Source organism: Aegilops tauschii, chromosome 1 (assembly GCF_002575655.3).
Source record: "Aegilops tauschii subsp. strangulata cultivar AL8/78 chromosome 1, Aet v6.0, whole genome shotgun sequence".
Taxonomy (NCBI): domain Eukaryota; kingdom Viridiplantae; phylum Streptophyta; class Magnoliopsida; order Poales; family Poaceae; genus Aegilops; species Aegilops tauschii.
Window position 1 is genome coordinate 337,373,771 of NC_053035.3, and position 21,488 is coordinate 337,395,258.

Here is a 21,488-nt window from a genome sequence, read left to right on the forward strand (position 1 = left end):
ACAGTGAGCCAATTCCATCATTTCACCCAAAAGAAATGTGACAAACCAAACTTAGCACTAAATGTTCATGCAACTAATAAAGCATGTTTAACTCCAGGTCTGCAAACAACAACAGTTACAGTGAGCAAGCATACTGAACATTCCAGGTCTGCAAACAACAACAACAGTTACATGTTTAACTCCTGAGTTCATCAAACATGCTAACATTCCTTGTAGATCTCCTCCTTCTCTGACTAGTACTAGCTCCAGGTGTTCTGCTGGCTTGTTTTGGAGGCCTTCTCCCTTAGGCTATTGTGTAGCATGGTTTTGTGAAGCTTGCTGTGAGGTTTGTGTTTGAGTTGCTTGCTGTGAAGTTTGGGCCCCTCCCCCCTGTAGCAGTTTCTTTTTCTTTTGCCACTCTTTCAGATGTCCTTGGACGATTTTCCTACAAAACAAATAGAAAGGCATACTAATTATTAGTTGTTTCACATAGTTGAAATTTCTCAAAGACAAAAGAAACTTGAAATTTCAAGAAGAAATCTTCAAGAAGAAACAACTAGAAAAATCATTTACACACTTTTGTTTCCCTTTTCCTCTTCTTATTCGTGTACTTTCCTTTGTTGGGGTTTGTATTGCATTTCCTCATGTTATGCCCAGGTTGCCCACATAGACTACACTTGATCTTTGTCCCAATCTTAGATAGTTTGTGTGCATGTTTAGGAGGCTCATCACTTCCCCTCCTTCTCTCTGTCCTAGGCCTCCCAGGCATTTGCACATAGTCAGGAACTAAAGGCCTTGGTCTGTCAGCTATTGGCCAGCTAGGCATGCCCTCCATTGGCATCATGCAGTGTTCATAGGTCCTGTTGTAGGCCTCAATGTTGTAGCAAGGTCCAATAAGTGATTCAATGTCATCAAGACCACATTGTGAAGCTGCAAGAGCATGAACACATGGAATTCCTGATAATTGCCAATATCTACAAGAATATGTCCTTGCTTGCATGTTAACTTTGCCTGCATGCTGTCCTAATTTCACCTCATATCCATCTTTCCCATTCCATATTGTCTCACACTTCTCAGTTAGTTGTATCAACTTGTTCACCGTTTTGAAGATTTTTGGACAAATTGTTCCATTCCATTTAACAAGCATAGCTCTGTTCACTTGAATCCTTACTGTCACCTTTGCTCTAATTGCTTCAAACATGCTGATAATAGGAAGTCCTCTGTATTCTACTATCCAGTTGTTAAAGCTTTCACACATATTGTTGTCTACTGAATCACAACATGATCCTTCTCTGAACCATGCTCTACACCAATGCTCTAGCCTTGACTGCGTCATATCTTTTGCTCCATTTGGTGTGATCTGAGCAAGCTTTGCTCTATTTAAGTTGAATTGTACTCTGTTTGAGGATTTTGCACAAACCCAAAATCTCTTCTGGTATGATTGATCCCTATGCCTTTTCTTCCAGTTAGCATAAATGTGCCTAGCACAATTTCTATGTTCAGCATTTGGTACAACCTTGGAGATAGCATTGATAATACCTTTCTGCTGATCTGATATGAACACCCATCCTTCACATTGATTTGCAATATCCAAGTCTTTATTTAACAATGCCATAAACTAGAACTAGGAGTCCTTATTTTCTACTTCAACAGCAGCCCAAGCAATGGGATACATTTGCCCATTTGCATCTCTTCCAAGAGCACACAATAGTTCTCCACTTTGAGCCCCCTTAAAGAACCAACCATCCAATCCCACAACTTTCCTGCACCCTTCTATGAAACCTCTCTTGCAGACCTGAAAGCATACATACAACCTCTGAAAAACTGGGGTAGTTTCTTTTGGATTAAGCACTACTGCAACAGTGCTGCCTGGATTGCTCCTCATTATTTCTAGCTGGTAATCAAACACCCTAGCATATTCTTCATGCATTGCTTCTCTAACTCTGTTTCTGACTATTGCTTTTCCTTTCTTTATCCTGTAAACATGCACATCTGCAAACATCTCCAACCTGACAGTGGCCTTAATAGATTTCACTTTCCAGCCTGGATTAGCCTTCATGATTCTCTCATACTTATCTGCAATTCTAGGGGCAGTTACCAACCTGTTGTCTCTCCTCTGTGGGCATACACTACTGCAGGATGCTGCTAACGCGACACTACGACCAGAGACCCTTCGAGAAACTGTGTGCGATGCAATAATCGCAAAAGGTGTTGTATGAAAACCGTCAGAAATGATGCAAAACATTTGCGATGAATGATACATCAAACACGGTTCAGATTATAGTTGCGTGTGCGATGAGGGGCATACGGTTGATCTGTACGAACTGTTTGCGATGAGACATAACAACAGAAACGGGCAGCCAGATCAAGGTGTGTGCGATATACGGCATACAGTTCACTCCGATGAACCGTTTGCGATGAGTGAGGTGAACACAAACGATTCTGCGTAACAAGATGTGTGTGATACCCGACAAACAGGTCGGTAATCAGAATTGTGTGCGATCATTATAGACAGCCCATACGGTCTTTTTTTGTGAATTGTGTGCTCGTCAGGGCACACAGTTCAACAAACCAACCCGTTGGCGATAATGTAGAAGATCTCTGTCGAATACATATTACTAACCGTCTATGATGAGATTGACAGGATAAACAGAGATATATACAGTCTGCTTAATTTAGTCCTTCTTCTTCTTGTTGTTCCTGTTGGATGGCCCCGCGACATCGTCTTGGCGAGGACGCTTCTTGCCGCTGACCGTTGGCTTTTCATCGCCGCCGCCGCCGTCATCATCGTTGCTGTCATCGTTGTCCTCCTCCTCGTTCGACCGTTCCTCCTCATCATCATCGTCGTCCTCTTCTTCGTCCTCCGACGGCTCCTCGTCCGTCTAGTTGTCGTCTGACGACTCCGAAGGCAGCGTCCCTTCCATGAACCGGATATAATCGAGGTCTGGGCTCGACGCCGGACTCATGGAAGACGAGCAGGATGATTCCGATGTTGACCTATCATCAGGCGCCAGACCGCTGGCCACACTGTCGTCCTCGTTATCGCTCGACATGGCTGCAGAGTGTGTGCCAGTGTGTAGCGCGGCCTGCCGGGGACGATGAAGATGGTGGACACTTAAGTGGGGTATGCAGAGAAGAGGAACTGCCAATTGAAGCGGGGGTTGACGTATTATCTAACCGCTGATATAATCAACCGCAATTATTTGTACCCAGTCGCTCCAAATTCCCGGGGTTGCGCAGGACTCCTATTGGCTATTTGGCTGGTTGCCTTTTTCAGGACAAAAACAAGGAACGAGTTTTGGGATTATGCACCGGTACCGGTACGAACGGAGTAGGACAGTTGGCTAGCAATACATTGAGCTCTTCTTATTGATAAAGCCAGTAATAATCAAACTAGAAAGGAAAAGAAAAAAAGACAAAGAAAAATATCTGCACGAATCTTCGCGTAACATCAATGGCATAGGACCTATATGTGCATTACTTAGAGCACATCTAGATGTGCTTTAGCAATACTGTCAAACATAACCCCTAATCATCATTGCAAACAACGCATAGAACATGGCTAATGCGACACCACAACTACACATGTCAGTTCCTTCTTGTCTCTTGCTTTCATCTGTTGCCTGTGATTGATTCTTTCTTGCTTCATCGTACTGATTGTACATTCCAGATCAGCCAGTTTCTTCTTCAGCTTTACGTTATCTTCTGCGAGCTTGGTGATAACACTCCGAGCCCTGCCATGACATTCTTCATCCAGCCAGTTAACAAAGGCACAAGCCTCATATCCCTGCCAATGTTAAAGAGTATTCTGGATGAGCGGTGGCATTAACTGAAGTAAAATGATGAACTTAATTAGCACTAACCTCTAAGGGGCAACTGAGAAACCGCCTGCCAATGTCGAATCCTTCCGTGCATACACGTCGAGCGGGAGTGTGCCCATGCACACAACTCAGCTTTTAGTACTTCTAGGTGGCGCAAAACTCGGAGTCGAACTCGTATTGCGGGAGTCTGGAGTCAAGCTCCGGATCCCGTGGCAGATCGCTTTCCTGGGGGCGGTCATTCAGGACGGATTCAGCAAGGATCTATACTTTGGACATGCTAAAAAAGATCGGGATAGATTGCAACCTGACAGGATGATTCGGATCCGTAGTACACCTGCCTTCTGATGACCTTAGGCAAGTGCTCGGCGGCGATACGAGCAGGAGCAGCCGCACCGAAACCATCAGCACCACTCGTCCGCATTCCCCCAATGTCAGCACCACGCGAGGGAATTTGGAGGCTATGTAGGGATTTGGGGGAAATGGGGAAACTATGGAGATAAGCTAACGGTCGGGAACTACTAATGGCACTATATATATGTTGTATACGGCACACTGTTTGTACATGTCGTTTGTGTTGGGTATTACAACGTCACACACGATTTTTGCACCAAACTGTGTGAGAAGACAACGTAGGTTAGACACGGTTGCCGTTACATAACCGTATGTGATGTACTACCTTGTCCATATAATTGAGTTGTGGTGAGATACCGTGTAAACAGCCGCTTCGCGGATATCCATAAAAAAACAGCCGCTCTGCATATAGAGATGGCGGCGGCGGCCTAGGCAGCGGCTACCGGAGAAGAGGTCAATCCTTGGTCGGTGGGCGGTGGCGGCATCATAGGAGGTCAATCCTCGGTCTACGGCGGGAGATAGGAGGAGCTCAACCATCGAGGTCGGCGGCTGCGTGATTCGAGCACATCCATCACGGTCGATGGTGGGATAGTGGAGGTCGAACTTCAGGCGGCAGCCGCACTAAGCTTTGCTCCTTGACCCTGTTGTCTCGGCGTGCCGCCGCATCGCGCTTGTCTGTCTGCTGGGTGGAGGTCGCCACGCGGCTAATTAATTAAGGTATTTTTTTCGCGAGTGGCTTAATTAAGGTATTCAATTCCTAAGTGTAGTGTTGTACTAGTATCTCCGCGTGTAAATTGACTGGCCATTAATTTTTGTCATTGCACGTCTAGATAACAACATGGAGCGCCCTCAGTAATTATTAAAATAAAACCTTGTGATTTATGCACGCATCTCTGGGCAGTAGTTAATCCGTGTATTAATGTTGTTGTTTTGTTTTTAATTACCATTCGTTTGCTGCAGATGGAACGATCTCGATGGATGAAGAATCGGAAAACCGCAGATTTTATCAGTGGCGTGACAGAGTTCATGAATGTGGCTGAAAGTACAAAGAGGAGAATTGGTGATGCGGATTACATCATGTGTCCATGTACTAATTGTGCCAATACAGAGTCACATGAAGTTGCAGATATCCAGATGCACTTAGTCTCTAGGGGATTCATGGATGGATATACACGTTGGACCAGACACGGTGAAGAGGAGGTCATGGATGAAGATACCCAAGGCAGCGAGATGCCAAACCCCGATCAGTGTCACATGGATGTTGAATCTAACATCAGGGCAGAGGCGTCAAGCTACCAATGGAACACCGGAAAGCCGAAACGCCCACTGGAAAACCAAGACGTCCATGCAGATGACGACGATCTTGATATGCCAGATTTTGCTGCTATGATTGCAGATTTCGAGGGCCCAGAAAAGGATATGATTGGGTACAAGGATCTGCCAACCATTGATGCGGACTCCAAGAAAGAATTGTATCCAGGTTGCAAAAAGAAATATTCCAGGTTGAGTGCCACCCTGGCGCTTCTCAGATTTAAAGCAGCAAACAGTGTATCAAACAAGGGCTTCACAGAGATGTTACGTCTTTTGAAAGAAATTCTTCCGGAAGATAATGTGCTCCCCAGAAGCACGAATGAAGCAAAGAAAATTGTTTGCCCATTGGAACTTGAAGTACAGAAGATACACGCTTGTGTGAATGATTGTATATTGTACCGTGGTGAGTACAAAGATTATCGTGCATGTCCCACATGTAAGCATGCATGATACAAGTGCTGGAGAGCAAAGGACAAATACAAATTGGACGACGAGATCAAGACAGGAATCCCGTTCAAGGTTGTTTGGTACTTGCCTTTAATTCCAAGGTTGAGGCGTTTGTTTGCAAACCCTAGAGAGGCAAAGAGGTTGCGGTGGCATCATGATGAGCGAATTGCGGATAGGTTTATGAGGCACCCGAAAGATGGGGCTCAGTGGGAATTAATCGACAACAAGTTTGAAAAATTTGCGAAGGATCCTAGAAGTATAAGGCTCGGGGAGTGTACTGACGGGATGAATCCTTTTGGCGATATGAGCACCAATCACAACACATGGTTGTGTATGAAGAAAAATACATTATGATGTCAATGATTATCCAAGGCCCGAAGCAACCTGGAAATGACATCGACATTTACTTTCAGCTACTCGTAGAAGAACTGCTGGCAGTGTGGACAGATGCGCCTGCTGCAAAATGTTATGATGCTTACAGAAAGGAGATTTTTGATCTACATGCGATGCTGGTGCACACCATTCAAGATATGCCGGCATTAGGCAACACATCGGGGCAGAAAACAAGGGGAGATGTAGGGTGTGTCACATGCATCTATAGGACAGCTAGCAGAAGACTTCCCAACTCGCACAAAACAGTATATTTGCGTCATCGTAGGTTCTTGCGAATGAATCACCCATACCGAAAGATGAAAGCTGAATTTGATGGTACGACAGAGGCAGGTGTGGCCCCAAGACCCTATGAAGGGGAGATGGTCCACAACATGGCTAAAAAATTTAATGTTGTGCTTGGCAAGAACCACCCTTTGACGGTGAAACTAACACCCAAGGTTCAAGTGTTTAAGAAGAAATCGGTGTTCTGGAAATTACCTTACTGGGAGATTATACGTGTACGTCACTGCATCGATGTCATGCACGTAGATAAGAACGTATGTGAAACCATCCTTGGTACTCTGCTCAAGATTAAAGGTAAAAGAAAGGATGGTGACGGTTCACGGCTCGATATGCTTGCTGATCAATCACAACGCAAGAGTGAAGCAGAAGATGATGACAAATTCATCAAAGCTCGCCAGAGTTACAATTTCGGTACAAAAGAAGCAACACAGTTCTTCACCTATTTGTTGTCAGTTAAGACACCCTCTTCCTACTGCGCAAACATCAGAAGTCTCGTGGATGTGAGCTCAGGTAAAATGAAGTTGGGACACATGAAGTCACATGATTGCCACATAATGTTGACACAAATCCTCCCGGTGGCCATCAGGAATCTAATGGACAAAGATATAAAAACACACTCATTGACCTCTGTGATTTCTTCAACAAACTATGGCAGAAAGTTGTAGATCCTGAAGAGTTGGATAATATGCAAGATGATATTGCAAGAATATTGTCCAACCTAGAGATGTTTTTCCCACCGTCATTCTTTGATGTCATGGTCCATCTTACTGTGCACCTTGTCGACGAGATAAAGTATTGTGGTCCTGTGTTTCTTCGCAACATGTATCCCTTCGAGGGTTCATGGGAATACTGAAGCGCTATTGTCGGAACCGAAACCATCCAGAGGCAAGCATCCTACAAGGTTATACCGCGGAGGAGGTGGTTGAGTTTCGCACCGAATACATGAAACAAAGACCTATAGGTTTTCCACTCTCTCGCCACGAGGGAAGGCTGAAAGGTAAGCCGGTCCTTGCTGGCACGCAAATGGCTGCACCCGGAGAATTGGCAGAGAAAGCCCATTTGACGGTACTGCTTAACAGCCCAGTTCTCATCGCTTATGCCGAAGAACACTTGGTGGAGATACGCCAAAGCTTCTTACCAATGGTGCCTTCATCAGAAGTGGAGATGAAGGAGCACACTAAGAAGTACGCCGAATGGCTGAAGAGTCGTTTGGCACAAGGATCCATCGATGACATTGCTATGTGGTTGGCACAAAAGCCATCACCTACGGTGTTGACGTACCAAGCATATGACATAAATGCATACACGTTCTACACTGAGGAACCTGATAAGAAGATCTCGTATCAGAACAGCTATGTTCGAATAGAATGCATGACTGTAAATGAAGCTGATAAAAGGGTATACTATGGAACCATCAAAGAGATTTGGGAGCTTGACTATGTGAAAGTTAAGGTGGCATTATTCAGGTGCGCATGGATCCCTCTTGGTCAGGTAAAGATTGATGAGTACAGGAAGACCTGTGTTAACAGGACAACGATGGCATATCACGCGAACCCATTCATTCTTGCCAGCGATGCTACCCAGATTTTCTTTGTGGAAGACCCCTTGCATAAGAATGGCCATTTAGAGATGCATGGGAAGAGAAGGGCACTGGGTGTCGATGATGTTGCCGATCAGGACGAGTACGATGAATTTGATGAGTTGCCGGCCAAGGGATCGCGCACCAGTGCAACAGAGAAGCGTAAAATCATCAAAACCCCCAAGTTCATTCGGGGTCAACTTAATGATCCCAGTTCCCCCATGTACATGGGAATTAAGCCGTAAGACTAGTATTTATGCCTACCCTGCAACTTAATTCGTTCAATTTAGAACTGTCGCGTGTACTGAATTTGTGAGTTATGCACGGTTTTCTGTTGATGTAAGAACCGTTAATATGTTGACCTTGATATGCTGTCAGCTCAGGCAATGAATATGAACTGTTTTTTGTTATTATTATTATTATTATATCATAGAGGTAGCACACTCAATCGATCTCACTATAGTATGTGTGAACAAAAATATGCAATCTAGTTTGCGAATAGCACACGGTTCGTTGATGAAAGCCGTGTGTCTACCAAAGCCCGCCACCCCGCCCACGATCTGAGTTGTGCTTTCTGATTGGCCAGAACCCAATCCCCACGGATCGTATGTCTGCACCGTTGGATGCTCCCAGATCGAACGGCGATCCCCATCCCTTTCGACAGCACATGCACGTTAATCTCAAAAAATGTCTTAAATATAGCTAATAACGATACCTGAAATGCGCCAAAAAATCAAACCCGTGGTATAATGGTGATTACGTATCGTGGAAATTTTTATAAGGCCAAACGATGAAGTCACTGACCATAGGAGTTTTAATTGACACGTCTCCTTTTGGAAAACCATGATCCTTCACGTGAGATGCTCCGGTTTGGAAGGAGCGGTCATCAAAACTTGTGCCAAACTTTACCAATTTTTTCCATGGGGTCGTGAGAGCACGCCACAGGCACACATCGATTTTGATGATGTCCGAACTCCATCTGAATTTTCTGTAATTAAAATACCAACTAGGCCTACGCCAGTGGCCGCACCTCGCGGCCGAAATGTTTGAAACTTCTCCCCGCTTCTCGAACAAACGGATGAAAACTCACAAAGCGACGCACAAATGATTTGTACACCTTTGCTAGGCTGGTAGTAGGGGGATAACATAGCTAGTATCATGCATGCCAACTAGGCAATTTTGATGAGCTGTCATAGAATTAATTAAATGAAGAAAGAGAGGGTTAAGTATCATATCATGAAACCGTATCATAATAAATGTTATGCTACTATATGTCATGCATGACAATATAAATAAAGTACTACATATGATACTAGCTACTCTATGATACTATGCATTAGAGCAAGTAAGTACACAATAGAGTGACATAATTAAGACTAGCGACAATGGGTAGTAACATAGAATGTTACTAGTCTATGTTACTACCTCTATAGTGGGGAGTAACATATGTGTAGTAACATGCAACACTTCATTTATTAGGCTATAGACTCATCTTGCCTTGAGATGTGTGATGTTACTCAGACTAGCCACAATGGGTAGTAACATAGACTAGTAACATGCCCATGTGTTACTAGTCTATGTTACTACCTCTATAGTGGGGAGTAACATATATGTGTGGTAACATGCAACACTTCATTTATTAGGCTATAGACACATCTTGCCTTGATATGTACATGTGATGTTACTCATACTACTAGTAACTAGCTATGTTAGTACTTTCCTCTCTTTCTTCATTTATTGCTTGCCACATCATCTACTTAATTTATCTAGATATGTGTGATGTTACTACCTATGTTACTCCCATTGTGGGTATAGTCTCATACTATAGTAACACTATACCCACAGTGGGAGTAACACAGGTAGTAACATCACACATATCCACTTTCCTCCATTTCTTCATTTATTGCTTGCCACATCATGTATTTTATCTAGATATGTGTGATGTTACTACCTATGTTACTCCCACTGTGGGTAGTCTGGCTATAAGGAATAGAATAATATATATGTGCTTATTAGTTGGAGGAAAGAGAAGAGAAGCGGGCTCTTGGTTAGTAGAGCCAGCTGCAACACGAGACCCAAGACACTTTGTGAGGATGTAAGGTGGGCCAACTATTGATAAACTAGTATGTATATAAAACTTATTATTGTACATGCCCGCTAAGAGGTTGGCTATATATGACATGGCAACTTCTTATAGCCGGCCCTTGGTTGTATTATTAACCATGCTCTTACTGAGGTAGCTAGTATATCATAGACGACTAGCTAGTATCAGACTAGCCACAGTGGGAGTAACTTCAGCAGTAACACCGACTCCAACTCAGCAAACTTGCTTATGTGGCAATAAGTTAATGAGGAGAGAGATAGTTTCAGTAACTTAGCTAGTTACTGTAGCATCACATGTCCCAATGCAATATGAGTCTGTAACCTAAGAAATGAAGCTTTGCATGACACTACACTAATGTTACTACCCACTATGAAGGTAGTAACATATATAGTCTAGGGATATGTGTATGTTACTAGTGTACTACTCTCCATTGTGGCTAGTCTCATACTCCCTCCTTTCCGGTTTAGGCTGGTTGTAATGGTATTATCATAAGCGGTATCATGCATGCCAACTAGACTTTCTAGATGATGTGGCACACAAGAGAGGATGTGGTATCATATCATGATACCGTGTCATATTAAATGTTGTACTACTACTTTGTGTGATGCATGAAAATTAGTAAGGCAACCTAAGATGTTAACTTATGATACTATGCATACGGAAGTAGTATCCTAGCTACACTATCATATATATGCATGCATGATACTACTAGTATATATATATAATACTCCTCATTACAACCAGCCTTATAGGGCTCAATTCATAAATACGGTCATCTATGATATATACTCCCTCCGTAAACTAATATAAGAGCGTTTAGGTCACTATTTAGTAATCTAAACGCTCTTATATTAGTTTACAAAGGGAGCTAGTACTACTCTATGATACTATATATGCACTATGAAGGTACGTACGTAGTATCATATGCATGATACTATATATATAGTATATGATACTCCCCACTATATAAGGCTGGCCATAGTGGTAGTATCATAGCCGGCGATGTCATGCACTTGGAAATAACAAGTATGCTGATGTGGCAAAGAATTAAATATATATAAAGAGGGTTAGAGTAACATATAGTAGGTAGATACTGTATCATGTTAAATGCGATGCTAATTTGTGTCATGCATGGCAATAAATATGATCTATATACGATACTATACTCTATGTATTATACTATGCGCTATAATTAATTAAAGGTAGTATCATATGTACTGTATATTCATGATACTAGTATATGACACTCTCCACTATACTCATGATTTCTTACCGTGGAAAAAAATTGGAGGCGAAATGATGAACTCATGTTTTCATTCGAACAAAAATATGATGTTAGGTAATGTAAATGTTTTCAAAGAACACACGGTTCACTCACGAAAGTCGTGTGTCCACTAAACCGTGGCAGATGCACCCCCCCCCCACCCCTCTGCCACGCGCGCGATCTGAGTCGTGCGTTCTGATTGGCCAGAACCCAAACCCCATGGATCGTACGTCTGCACCGTTGGATTCTCCTTGATCGAACGGCGATCCTCACCCCTTTCGACAACACATGTACATGTTTTCAAATAGCCCCTCCCAAAAAAATGTTTTCAAATAGCACACGGTTCACACATGAAAGCCGTTGGCCTACCAAATCGTGGCCGATGCCCCCCCTCGCTGTGCGCGTGATCTGAGTCGTGCATTCTGATTGGCCAGAACCCAAACCCCACGGATCGCACGTCTGCACCGTTGGATGCTCCTAGATCAAACGGCAATCCTCATCCCTTTCGACGGGAAATGCAGTCCGGCTAGAAATTGATTTATATGCCAACATGCACGGTAAATGCCAAAAAATGTCTTACATATAGCACACGAGACCTGAAATGCGCCAGCAAATCAAACCCGTGGTAAAATTGTGATTGGTTTACGTGCGAAAAATTTAGAGGCGAAACGATGAACTCACGTCTTCATTTCAAAATTAGTACGTCTTCATTTCAAACGAAATTATTATGTTTGTGCACACGAGCGCTTAGAGGAAACCGTTTGCATAGGCCTTTCCGTGCGCGCGGCGACCGGGGATATTTTTCACCCTTGTCACCTAGGCCGCCAACACCCCCCCCCCCCCCACCGTCCGCCCGCGTTTCGCTCAACTAGTCCACTCAATCTCCTTCGCCAGCTCCCCCTCCCCCAGATCCACAGCAGAACCCTCTCCGGCGCCGCCGTGCTCACCCTGGCCATGTGCCTGCTCTTCGGCGTCAAGCCTACCTCCACTGCCGTTCCCAACACACGGCGGCCCGCGCCTCGCCATCTTCGTTTGCTCGCCAGCCACCCTAGAGCATATCGATGCAGTAACCCTCGCCTCTCCTATGGTCCGGACGGGTTTGCATTAAGAAGCCTGTTAGTTACTGCTCTCCATCGTGGTGAGGCATATTTCCTCGCAATCCTTCTTCCAATTTTGTTCTGTATGTTCCCAAATTGGCTATAAAATAACGGAGAGCGTATATATGTTCATTATCTACCTTCCTTACTACATATAAGTTGTATTTGTTCCAATAAGTTACTGCCTATTTACATATCGCGGGCGCCCGAGTCACACAAACTTAACAAATTAGCCGTACATTTTCTAAATTATTGCATGGCATGTTTAGAAAGCTTGATACCAAGTTGTTAGTTTTATGCTTATCCTCCTTTCCTGAGTTTCGCATGTGTTCTCTGTAGATGCCAAGTAGCAGCCACAGCACTCATTCAGGCCATGTATCTTCATCTGATTCGGACAACCCTAGGTCTTCCGCAGATTGTGAGGGATCAAGTAGTCTTGAACGGGATAGAGCTGCAGCAATTACCCTTCCAGTCAGGACACGGAGGAACGCTCCAAGGAAGCCCACACACCAGCCTAAAGTTGTATATGAAGTAACCGAGATTGATTTAAAGTCCTGGGCTCCAACTAAACCAGATAAAGCACGCATGAGATTCAGGAGTGTGTGTGGATTTGTTGGCAGGGCAAGGCTCAACATTAATCTGCCGGGGTTTCGGAAGGCTGACACAGAAACACGATGAAGGATAGTCTGGGAGATCATGGATCACTTCAACGTTCCAGAGCAGTGGAGAATGCAGGTGGAACACGCTGCACTGAAGAAGGCTAGGGATGCTTGGAGAAACTGGAAGCACGTGTTGTACAAGAAGTACTTGAGTGAAGGCAAGGACCCAATCCCCGCATACCCCCAAATTACAAAGGCAGAGTGGGCATAATTCAAAAGGGTCAGGGCAACTCCAGAGTTTGCTGCGAAGAGTTTCAAGCAATCAGAACTTCAGAAGAAGAACATACACCCCCACCGTATGGGTGTGGCAGGATACTATGGCATGAAACTGATATGGGAACAGGAGGACAAAGAAGCAGTAGCGGCGGGTGGGGAACCGGCCTTTAGTGAAATCAAGGGCGAACGCGCCAGAGACTACTTGCGGGCATGTGCAAAGAGGCGTGATGACGGAACTTATTACTTTGAAAACGCACGTGATGCCAAACTGTATGAAGTGATGGTAGAGGCTTCCAAGATCCCTGGAAGGTTCTACAGGAACTCAGGGCCATGTGACATTCTGTCCATTGGTCTGGACACAAAAGAGCCCCCTGGCCGTGCAAGGGGTATAAGTGTTAATGTCCCGCACAAGAGGGCTTTCACACTCAGCAAAGAAGAGAGGCTCAGCATGAAAAAAGCGAGGAGTGAAATGAAGCAGAATGCATTGTTTGAAATGTTGAAGAAGGAGATTCATCCGGCTGTTCGAAAGGATGTTGAGGAGTCAATGATGATGCAGAAGACTCTAACACTGACAGATAGCCAGCAGATGGGAGGGGAGGCGGGCATGGATGATGCTGCTTATTGCGCGACAACACTGCACAAGAGTAGTTGTGCATCAGCTGACCCAGCGACACTGAGACTGTAGCTGCTCGTGATGATGCTATATCTGATCTATTTGGAATGAAAGACAGACTGAAGAGCATGCTTACACATTATGAAGGTACATTAAAATGTGCAACAGCCTGGGTTTGCCCATCCTTCTTGGAAGTTGGCCTCTTCTTGGACAATGTGCCATTGAAGCCGGGCTGTGTGAAGTGCTACGTGACTGAAGTAAAGCCTGGATTCAATGAATTTGCCCTGAAGAATGTCCTAGGAGACTTCCATGAGCAAAGGACCTTGGGAGAAACACTGTTACATCACATCCAGTTGCCACGAAAGGAAATAGAGTTCATCGATGAGATTCCTGAAGCCCCGCCAAGAGCAACCACTATCGCCCCTCAACCGGTGATGCTCTCCTTGCCAGAGCAGCTCTCGCGGGCTGATGCATCAACCTGTGATCAGCCAGACCGACTTTGTGGCGTACAGGCCATGTCATCCTCCGCCCCAAAGCAGCCAGTGGCAAGGCCTACAACTGCTGATGACGCACCACCGGTTCAGATGCCGGCCGCTGAAGCAGCGGGGGAGACCCAGCTGCAGCACATGCTCAGCAGACCAACCTAGTGGAATAGACTGCTAAGCAGTCTGATGCTTCGGAGCCGCCTGCTAAGCAGTCTGTAGGTTCAGAACCGACTGCTCATCAGTCCGTCGGTCCGCATGCACGTGATCAGCATACCAATGCGTCAGCACTTCCTGCTCAGCAAACCAACGCGTTGGCACGGCCTCCTCAGCACACCGACAAGTTGGCACCACCTTCGCAGAAACCCGACATAGCTTCAATGCATGGTCAGCAGTCCGATGCCTCTGCTCCTACAGCCCAGCAGTCCGTCACAGCAGCACCGCCAGCTCAGCGGTCCGGCATAGATAAACCGTCTGCTGAGCAGTCCGTCCAAGCTTCACCGTCTGCTCGGCAGTCTACCGTGCAGGCAACCAGACGTTCTGCCAGAAATGCTTCAAGTACCAAGAAGGAAGTGGCCAAAAAGGCTACACCCACGACCACGAGGAAGCGCACCGGGAGAGTGAAGAGGAAAGAGAATGATTGCCTCTTACTTAAAGCACTCATCACCCAGAACCAAATTAACAGCAGCTTGTTCGAATCGGGGAGTAATATTATTTCTGATGCCATGGATGATGAAGAAGTAGAATTGTTGCTTGCTAAAAGTAAAGTAGGTGTACTTCAAGCACGCTATTACGTCCATGGCCAGCCATTTCTTGTTGGCGAATACTTTGATGAGTGTAGCTCCAGTTGCCGCGAGTTACATGAATAATGCATGGATCAAATGTCAGCAGGTCATCGTGCTCTGCTAGTCCACTATAATAGAGATCATTTCCGACACGATGCTGGTTCCATCAATGTGAGTTTCGAGGACTTACATCTCTTCTTCAACTTCAACGTGCTCGATGCCACTCTTGTTAGATGCCTGATTTTGTAAGTACTTAACAAACTCTGATCAACTTCTCCATACAAGGCTGTAAATGATAAACAGCTAACTGCATTTTATTCCTCTCAGGGGATTGAACGCGCAGAGAAGACAAAGTGAGAGTGTGTATTTCATAGATCCTGCATTAGCAAATGGCACAACATTTCATGAAAAGGACCGACGGGACTGGGCCATTAACACGATCGTCCGTATCTTCGAAAACACATCCCATGCAGAATCATTTCTCTGGCCATATCATGAATGGTAAGTCAAGTAAACAACCACGCATACACTGATTATCTTTCAGATTTCGACATCATTCGTAAGTTCATGGCTTACTTAATATGTAGCAATCGCTGGATATTGGTATTCATTGTTCCAAACAAGAACACAGTTTACTACATCGATTCTCTCAGACAGTCAACAAACGCTCAGGATCTGACACATCTTCAGCAATTCTTGGATAGGTATTGAATTCTATGATGTTGAAATTAATTTGCATTCATATCTGGTTCAATAATTGATGTTGTCAAAATTCATCATCATTTGCAGTGTGCTCGCATTGTGGGAAACTAAAACAGGGAACCTGTTCAAGATGAAACTACCTCTGCAGCACGAGATCGTTTCTCCGGTAACACACCGAAATCCATTATTTTCAGAAAAGTTATCCAACAGTCTGCAAATACCTTTCCTCACGCTAGTCAAATGTTCAAGCTTCTAAATAAACCTCTTTCTATTTTGTCCAAAGAAAAAATAATACATCTAACACCGGTTAGGTTGTTCCTAACAGGACAAATACACGACTAATTTTGTACAAAACATTTCAGTGTCCTCAGCAAGAAGCATGGACCAATCTTTGTGGATACTATGTTTGCAGACACATGGTCTCCATCTGCAAATCTGCTGATAGTTGTGACGATCCTCGCGAATTAGTATCAGTAAGTTTATCTTAATTAATATCTTCTATTCCACTCATATGGCACATTCTGATCTTAAAAATACTGCAGCTCATCTTAAAACCGAGGACCCCTGAACAGCTCCCGGCTGGTGAATTGCTGATGGTTCGGAGATTTATCAGCGACTTCTTCCCGGATCACTACATCAATCCCACTGGTGATGATGAAGATTTCAGCCCTGAAACATTGAGTAAGAGTTAGCCGCTAAACATATAACGCATGGATCTATTATTTTCCATCTGATGAGGTCTTCGTATTTTGTACACTATGATTAATTATGTAATGCATATATGCGTGGACAAATCATTGGAATTTAGCTACCATATGTTCAATTGCAATTGTTGCGAATCTGATGAATGTTCTTCCTGTGGACACTATTTGTTCAATTGAATATTGTGGCGAATTTTCTTTTTGCGTGCCGATTCAAAATGGAATATTTTTGTTTATTTGTTTAATTGAATATTGTGGCGAATTTTCTTTTTGCGTGCCGATTCAAAATGCGATATTTTTGTTTTAACCTGGCAATTGCTCCGCACACGGTTCAACTAAATGAGTGTGTGCGATCCACATCGAAAGCATACGTCAATCATAGCGGAACCGTCGGTGATACACAGCAGATCGCAAACAATTTGCAGCGCTACTACGTGTGCGTAGGTTCTCCGGAACCGTTTGTGATATCGCGTTATCGCACACGAGAACTGGGAGTAAACCGTGCCCAATGCAAAATACAATCTCAGTCGTATTTTTTTCAGGAAACGTGTGGGATCCCAAACGAAAAGCACACGTCACTCTTGCGGCAACCGTCGGTGATACCTAACAAATCACAAACGGTTTGCAGCACTTGTATGTGTGCGAAGGGGCTCCTGAACCGTTTGTGATAGAACATTATCACAGATGGTAATTGTTGGAAAATGTGTGCGATGGAGTCTAGCATGGCAGACAGGTTACGCAGAAAACTCGTGTGCGATAGGGCACAAATCGCACACAGTTCATATGTTGGCCCGTGTGCCTTACATACTGTTTCCCAAACGGTTCGTTACGACAGACCATATGGTTTCACTGCATCATTACAAATGCTTAATCACTGATACCACACGTGCGAAAGAATTTAGTGTGTGCTGCATCGCACACGATTACATTTTGGAAGGCCTCTAGATCACTGTTCCATATCCCCGACGGTTTATCTATCATGTGGGAAGGACCCCCTATCGCACACACTAACTTGGCGACGGTTCCGAAGGCCGTCACGGAAAGGGGTTAAAAACCGTTTGTTTAGGACCGACGCGCACCGGTGATATATGGTTGTCTACAAGTGTAATGACCTGAAACCATTCATTTGAGCTCCTCTTTGCAGCATATATCAACCATGGACACTTTGGCCAAGAACATTTTGCCCTAATCCTACCAGCCTCATCTTTTACAAAGGAAATATGCCTCTTAATAGCTAGACCATACTTCACAACAGCCCTCTTGAACTGACCTCTTCTCCTAAATGTCATGTCTAGGCTGAAGATAGGAATTGCAGCCTTGCTATCAAATCTGGGAAATCTTGATTTCATCCTAATTGAATTTCCATGCCCATCCTCATCATAATTGTATTCCTCATTGGAATCCATGTATGGAGTGTCATTTCCTTCATCCATTTCATCTACAGGAATTATCTGTGTTGTAATTTCTTTCACTTCCTTCTCTTCATCTAGTGGCAACTTCAGTCTGAGCTTTCCGAGCACTTCCTTAGCATGCTTTCTGAGCTCCTCTGCCTCATCATCTTCCCCTGAGCTGTCTTCATCTCTAGGGAACCAATCTAGATCTTCACATTCATCACTGATTTCATCTTGTGCAGCATCCACTAAAGGAACGTCATTTTGCTCCTTCTCTTCTCCACTTTCATGCTCCAGGTCCTCCTCAATAGAGCAATTTTCATGCTCATCCTCCCAATCACTGTCAGTGTTCTCTTGTGCTCTATCTTCTTCTTCATTTGAAACATCATTTTGTTCCTTCTCTTCTCCACTTTCAGACCCCTGTCCTGTCCATCTTCAACACCATTATCTTCATAGTTCACATATACATCCACAACACCACCATCTGTAATGCACCTATCCATGAAATGCACATTAGCATCAGTGTCCAACCTTCTCAGCCCATCTCTAACATTTTTTCCAGGAAACAACCAGTATAGCATGTGATTACCAGTAAGGTCTTGAACATGGTAAGCCATCATTATGTCTGCAAGCTGATCCCTGATCACTCATGCACGACACCACCATATATTTTTCAATAGTTATTTACTGTTGACTGCATGTACATCATGTGCCTCTGCCCATGACTACATGAACCCTTCCACTTTGATGGGGGTGGCGGGATGCCACTGTCATCAAAGGAAGGATGCGCTGCATAGATGCCGGTGTCGACTACACCGATGATGACTCCCTTACCGTAGCTAGTGTCTCTCCACAGCCCGGTGCCTCTGTCCAGCCCGAGAAACTCCGGAGTGTGTGTGGTGGTGGGGCGCCAAAGCTGGTTTGGAAACGCCCGCACGATCTCTTTCCTCTTGGACACCAGGACGAGGTCTGCTTCGGTGAGCCTTGTAGCAAAGCCGGTGAAGACGTCGATATAGGTGTGGATGAGGCGTGGCTCATCGGAGCCGGTGAGAGGCGTTTGTAGGAAAGACTCCTGCCACCAGCGGTGGTCGTCCTCGCTGCTGGCGTCAACCGGTGGCCTCAGGAGTAAAACATAGGTGCGATGGCTTGGAGAGAGGCCTGCACCTATATCTTGGCATAGGACAGGCACATGTGCAAGAGCCTGCAAGAGCATGAGGGTGAGGGTGAGCATGAGCATGAGGGCCAAGGATGCCATGGTTGGGATGGGATCGGCTAGGAGATGAACAGGTGGGACTTGAGCTTGGATCATTGCAAGAAGAGGGTGAGGGTGGAGCTGGAAGTGAGCAAGAGGGAGAGAGGAAGCTGGGGGCGACGATGATGTGCGTGAGCTTGGTGTGCGAGGAGGGGTGGTGGTGGAAGCTTGGTGTTGTGAGCTTGTCTGCTATATGACAGTGTGAGCAGGGGTGGTGGAAGTAACCGAGAGGAAGAGAAATGTAGACCGAGTTATGGAGAAGACAAGGAGGCATGCAACGTGTCGAGTGTTGATTGTTGAGTGGCTGAGCGTACTAGGTTGTACACTGTGACCGCCTATCATAGAGCAGGGGTGGAGCAGGAGTAGCTGAGCGCATTAGTGTTTTGTAATCAACCATACATGTTAACAAATTGCTCATGTAGATAACCACCAAAGAAGAGGAGAAACACTACCCGAGTCATCCATTGAAGAGAGGATGAAGCACCGACAACTGCTATGTGTTTTCTACCAAGGTTAGCAATTCTACACCTACGCTTGTGCCAAATGAAAACCGAGATTGATTTGTGCCAAATGAAAATTGAATTCGATTTGTATGTGTTGATCTAATCCATAGCCAAAGGTTGGAGACTACAAATAAGAAAAAAAGGAAAAGGGGGAAAGGGTGAGCTTTGCGAGTTCTGAATATTATGCATGGTTAATGTTGTTATTTGCTCTAAAATTATTGCTACCGCCTACCATACATGGACAAATGTAGATCAAGAACTGGATCTAATAAACCTGAGCTCATTCTTGAGCCTATTCATGTTCCTACGGAGCAAGCAGACTATGCTGTGAAGGTAAGGGCAAAAAGGGAAATGATAGTGCTTGCTAAAAAGGATGAAAACATTCCTATGATGCCATTTAACAACCCTGCAATGTGCAAGAGAAGCCAAGTAAACCTTGGACAGCCCTACAATTAGCACAAGAAGCAAAAGAAGGCTCAGCTTGTGAACATCATCTAATTTCTTTCAGTTGAAGTCACTTTTGTGCTGCTCATGATGTATGTGTGAACTTTGACTCATATATGTGAACCTGGATATGATGTATGTCATGTATGTGTACTTGGATTCTCTCTTATTTCTATGGTGGAACATGGTAGCAGTACATGAATGTATCATGTATGTATGAGTCTTACAAATGCTGTCTACAAATAGTGACCATGATTGCATACCCTCCTTAAGACTACGCTTGGTTTTCTTGATTACCATAGCAAAATGTTCCCTGAAGCTACTGATACAGTATTCTCGATTTCTTTGCTTGTGGTCAAATATTGTACTATTTCTGTGCTTCAATATGCTCCAACATCCAGTGATCAGGCACTCTTTGAAACATGGAATTGGCATTCTATTTCCTAAATGATAAGTACCACACGTGTGGCATGAAGCACTTCAGACCTGACGTTTTTTACAACTGAAGTTGCTGTCCGAAAAGAAAAAATAACCCCCCCCCCCCCCCCCCCCAAAAAAAACTGAAAATTGCCATCCGAAAAGATAGTTGTCATCAAAACGTTCGGAGTTGTCATGTGTTCGTGCCACAGGTGTGGCACTTATCAAGGTCCTTCTATTTTTGGCTTCCATCAGCATATCAACTATGGCATTCCATTAAAAACCAAGTGCAATCCAGAAGTTCTGACTAAAGTCACATAAAAAGAAAAGGTGGATGTAATCTTCATTAGGTTCACCATCACACATAAACACATCTGTTATTTTCAACATAGAAATTCTTTCTGATTAGTAGACCCCATGTGTTCAGTCTGTCTTAAAGGAGAAGCCAAGAATTTCTATTTAGGGAGACAGCTTGATTTCCATATCCAATGAAATGTATGTACTATAGTCGTGCAGATTTTTAGATTTTTATCACATCCTTGTAAAGTTTAATACTAACTTGAATATCAAAACCAGGCAATTGTAAAACAAAGCATTTGATGGGAGGTATGTCAAAAATCATTGTGTATAGACATCCTCAACATTTCTGAAAACATTGATACCACAAACTGACCTGTGCACTTCACCATACATAA

At 44.3% G+C, this 21,488-nt stretch overlaps 1 protein-coding gene across 1 annotated transcript; it reads right to left on the minus strand.

Annotated features, from left to right (window-relative positions):
- Positions 1-544: 544 nt before the first annotated feature.
- On the minus strand, positions 545-19,432 carry LOC141031356 (uncharacterized). Its single transcript, XM_073506209.1, is given in 5 exon segments — positions 545-2,111; positions 17,359-17,366; positions 17,887-18,610; positions 18,673-18,723; positions 18,882-19,432. Coding segments are annotated over 5 exon segments (2,901 nt in total).
- Between the last annotated feature and the right edge of the window lie 2,056 nt (positions 19,433-21,488).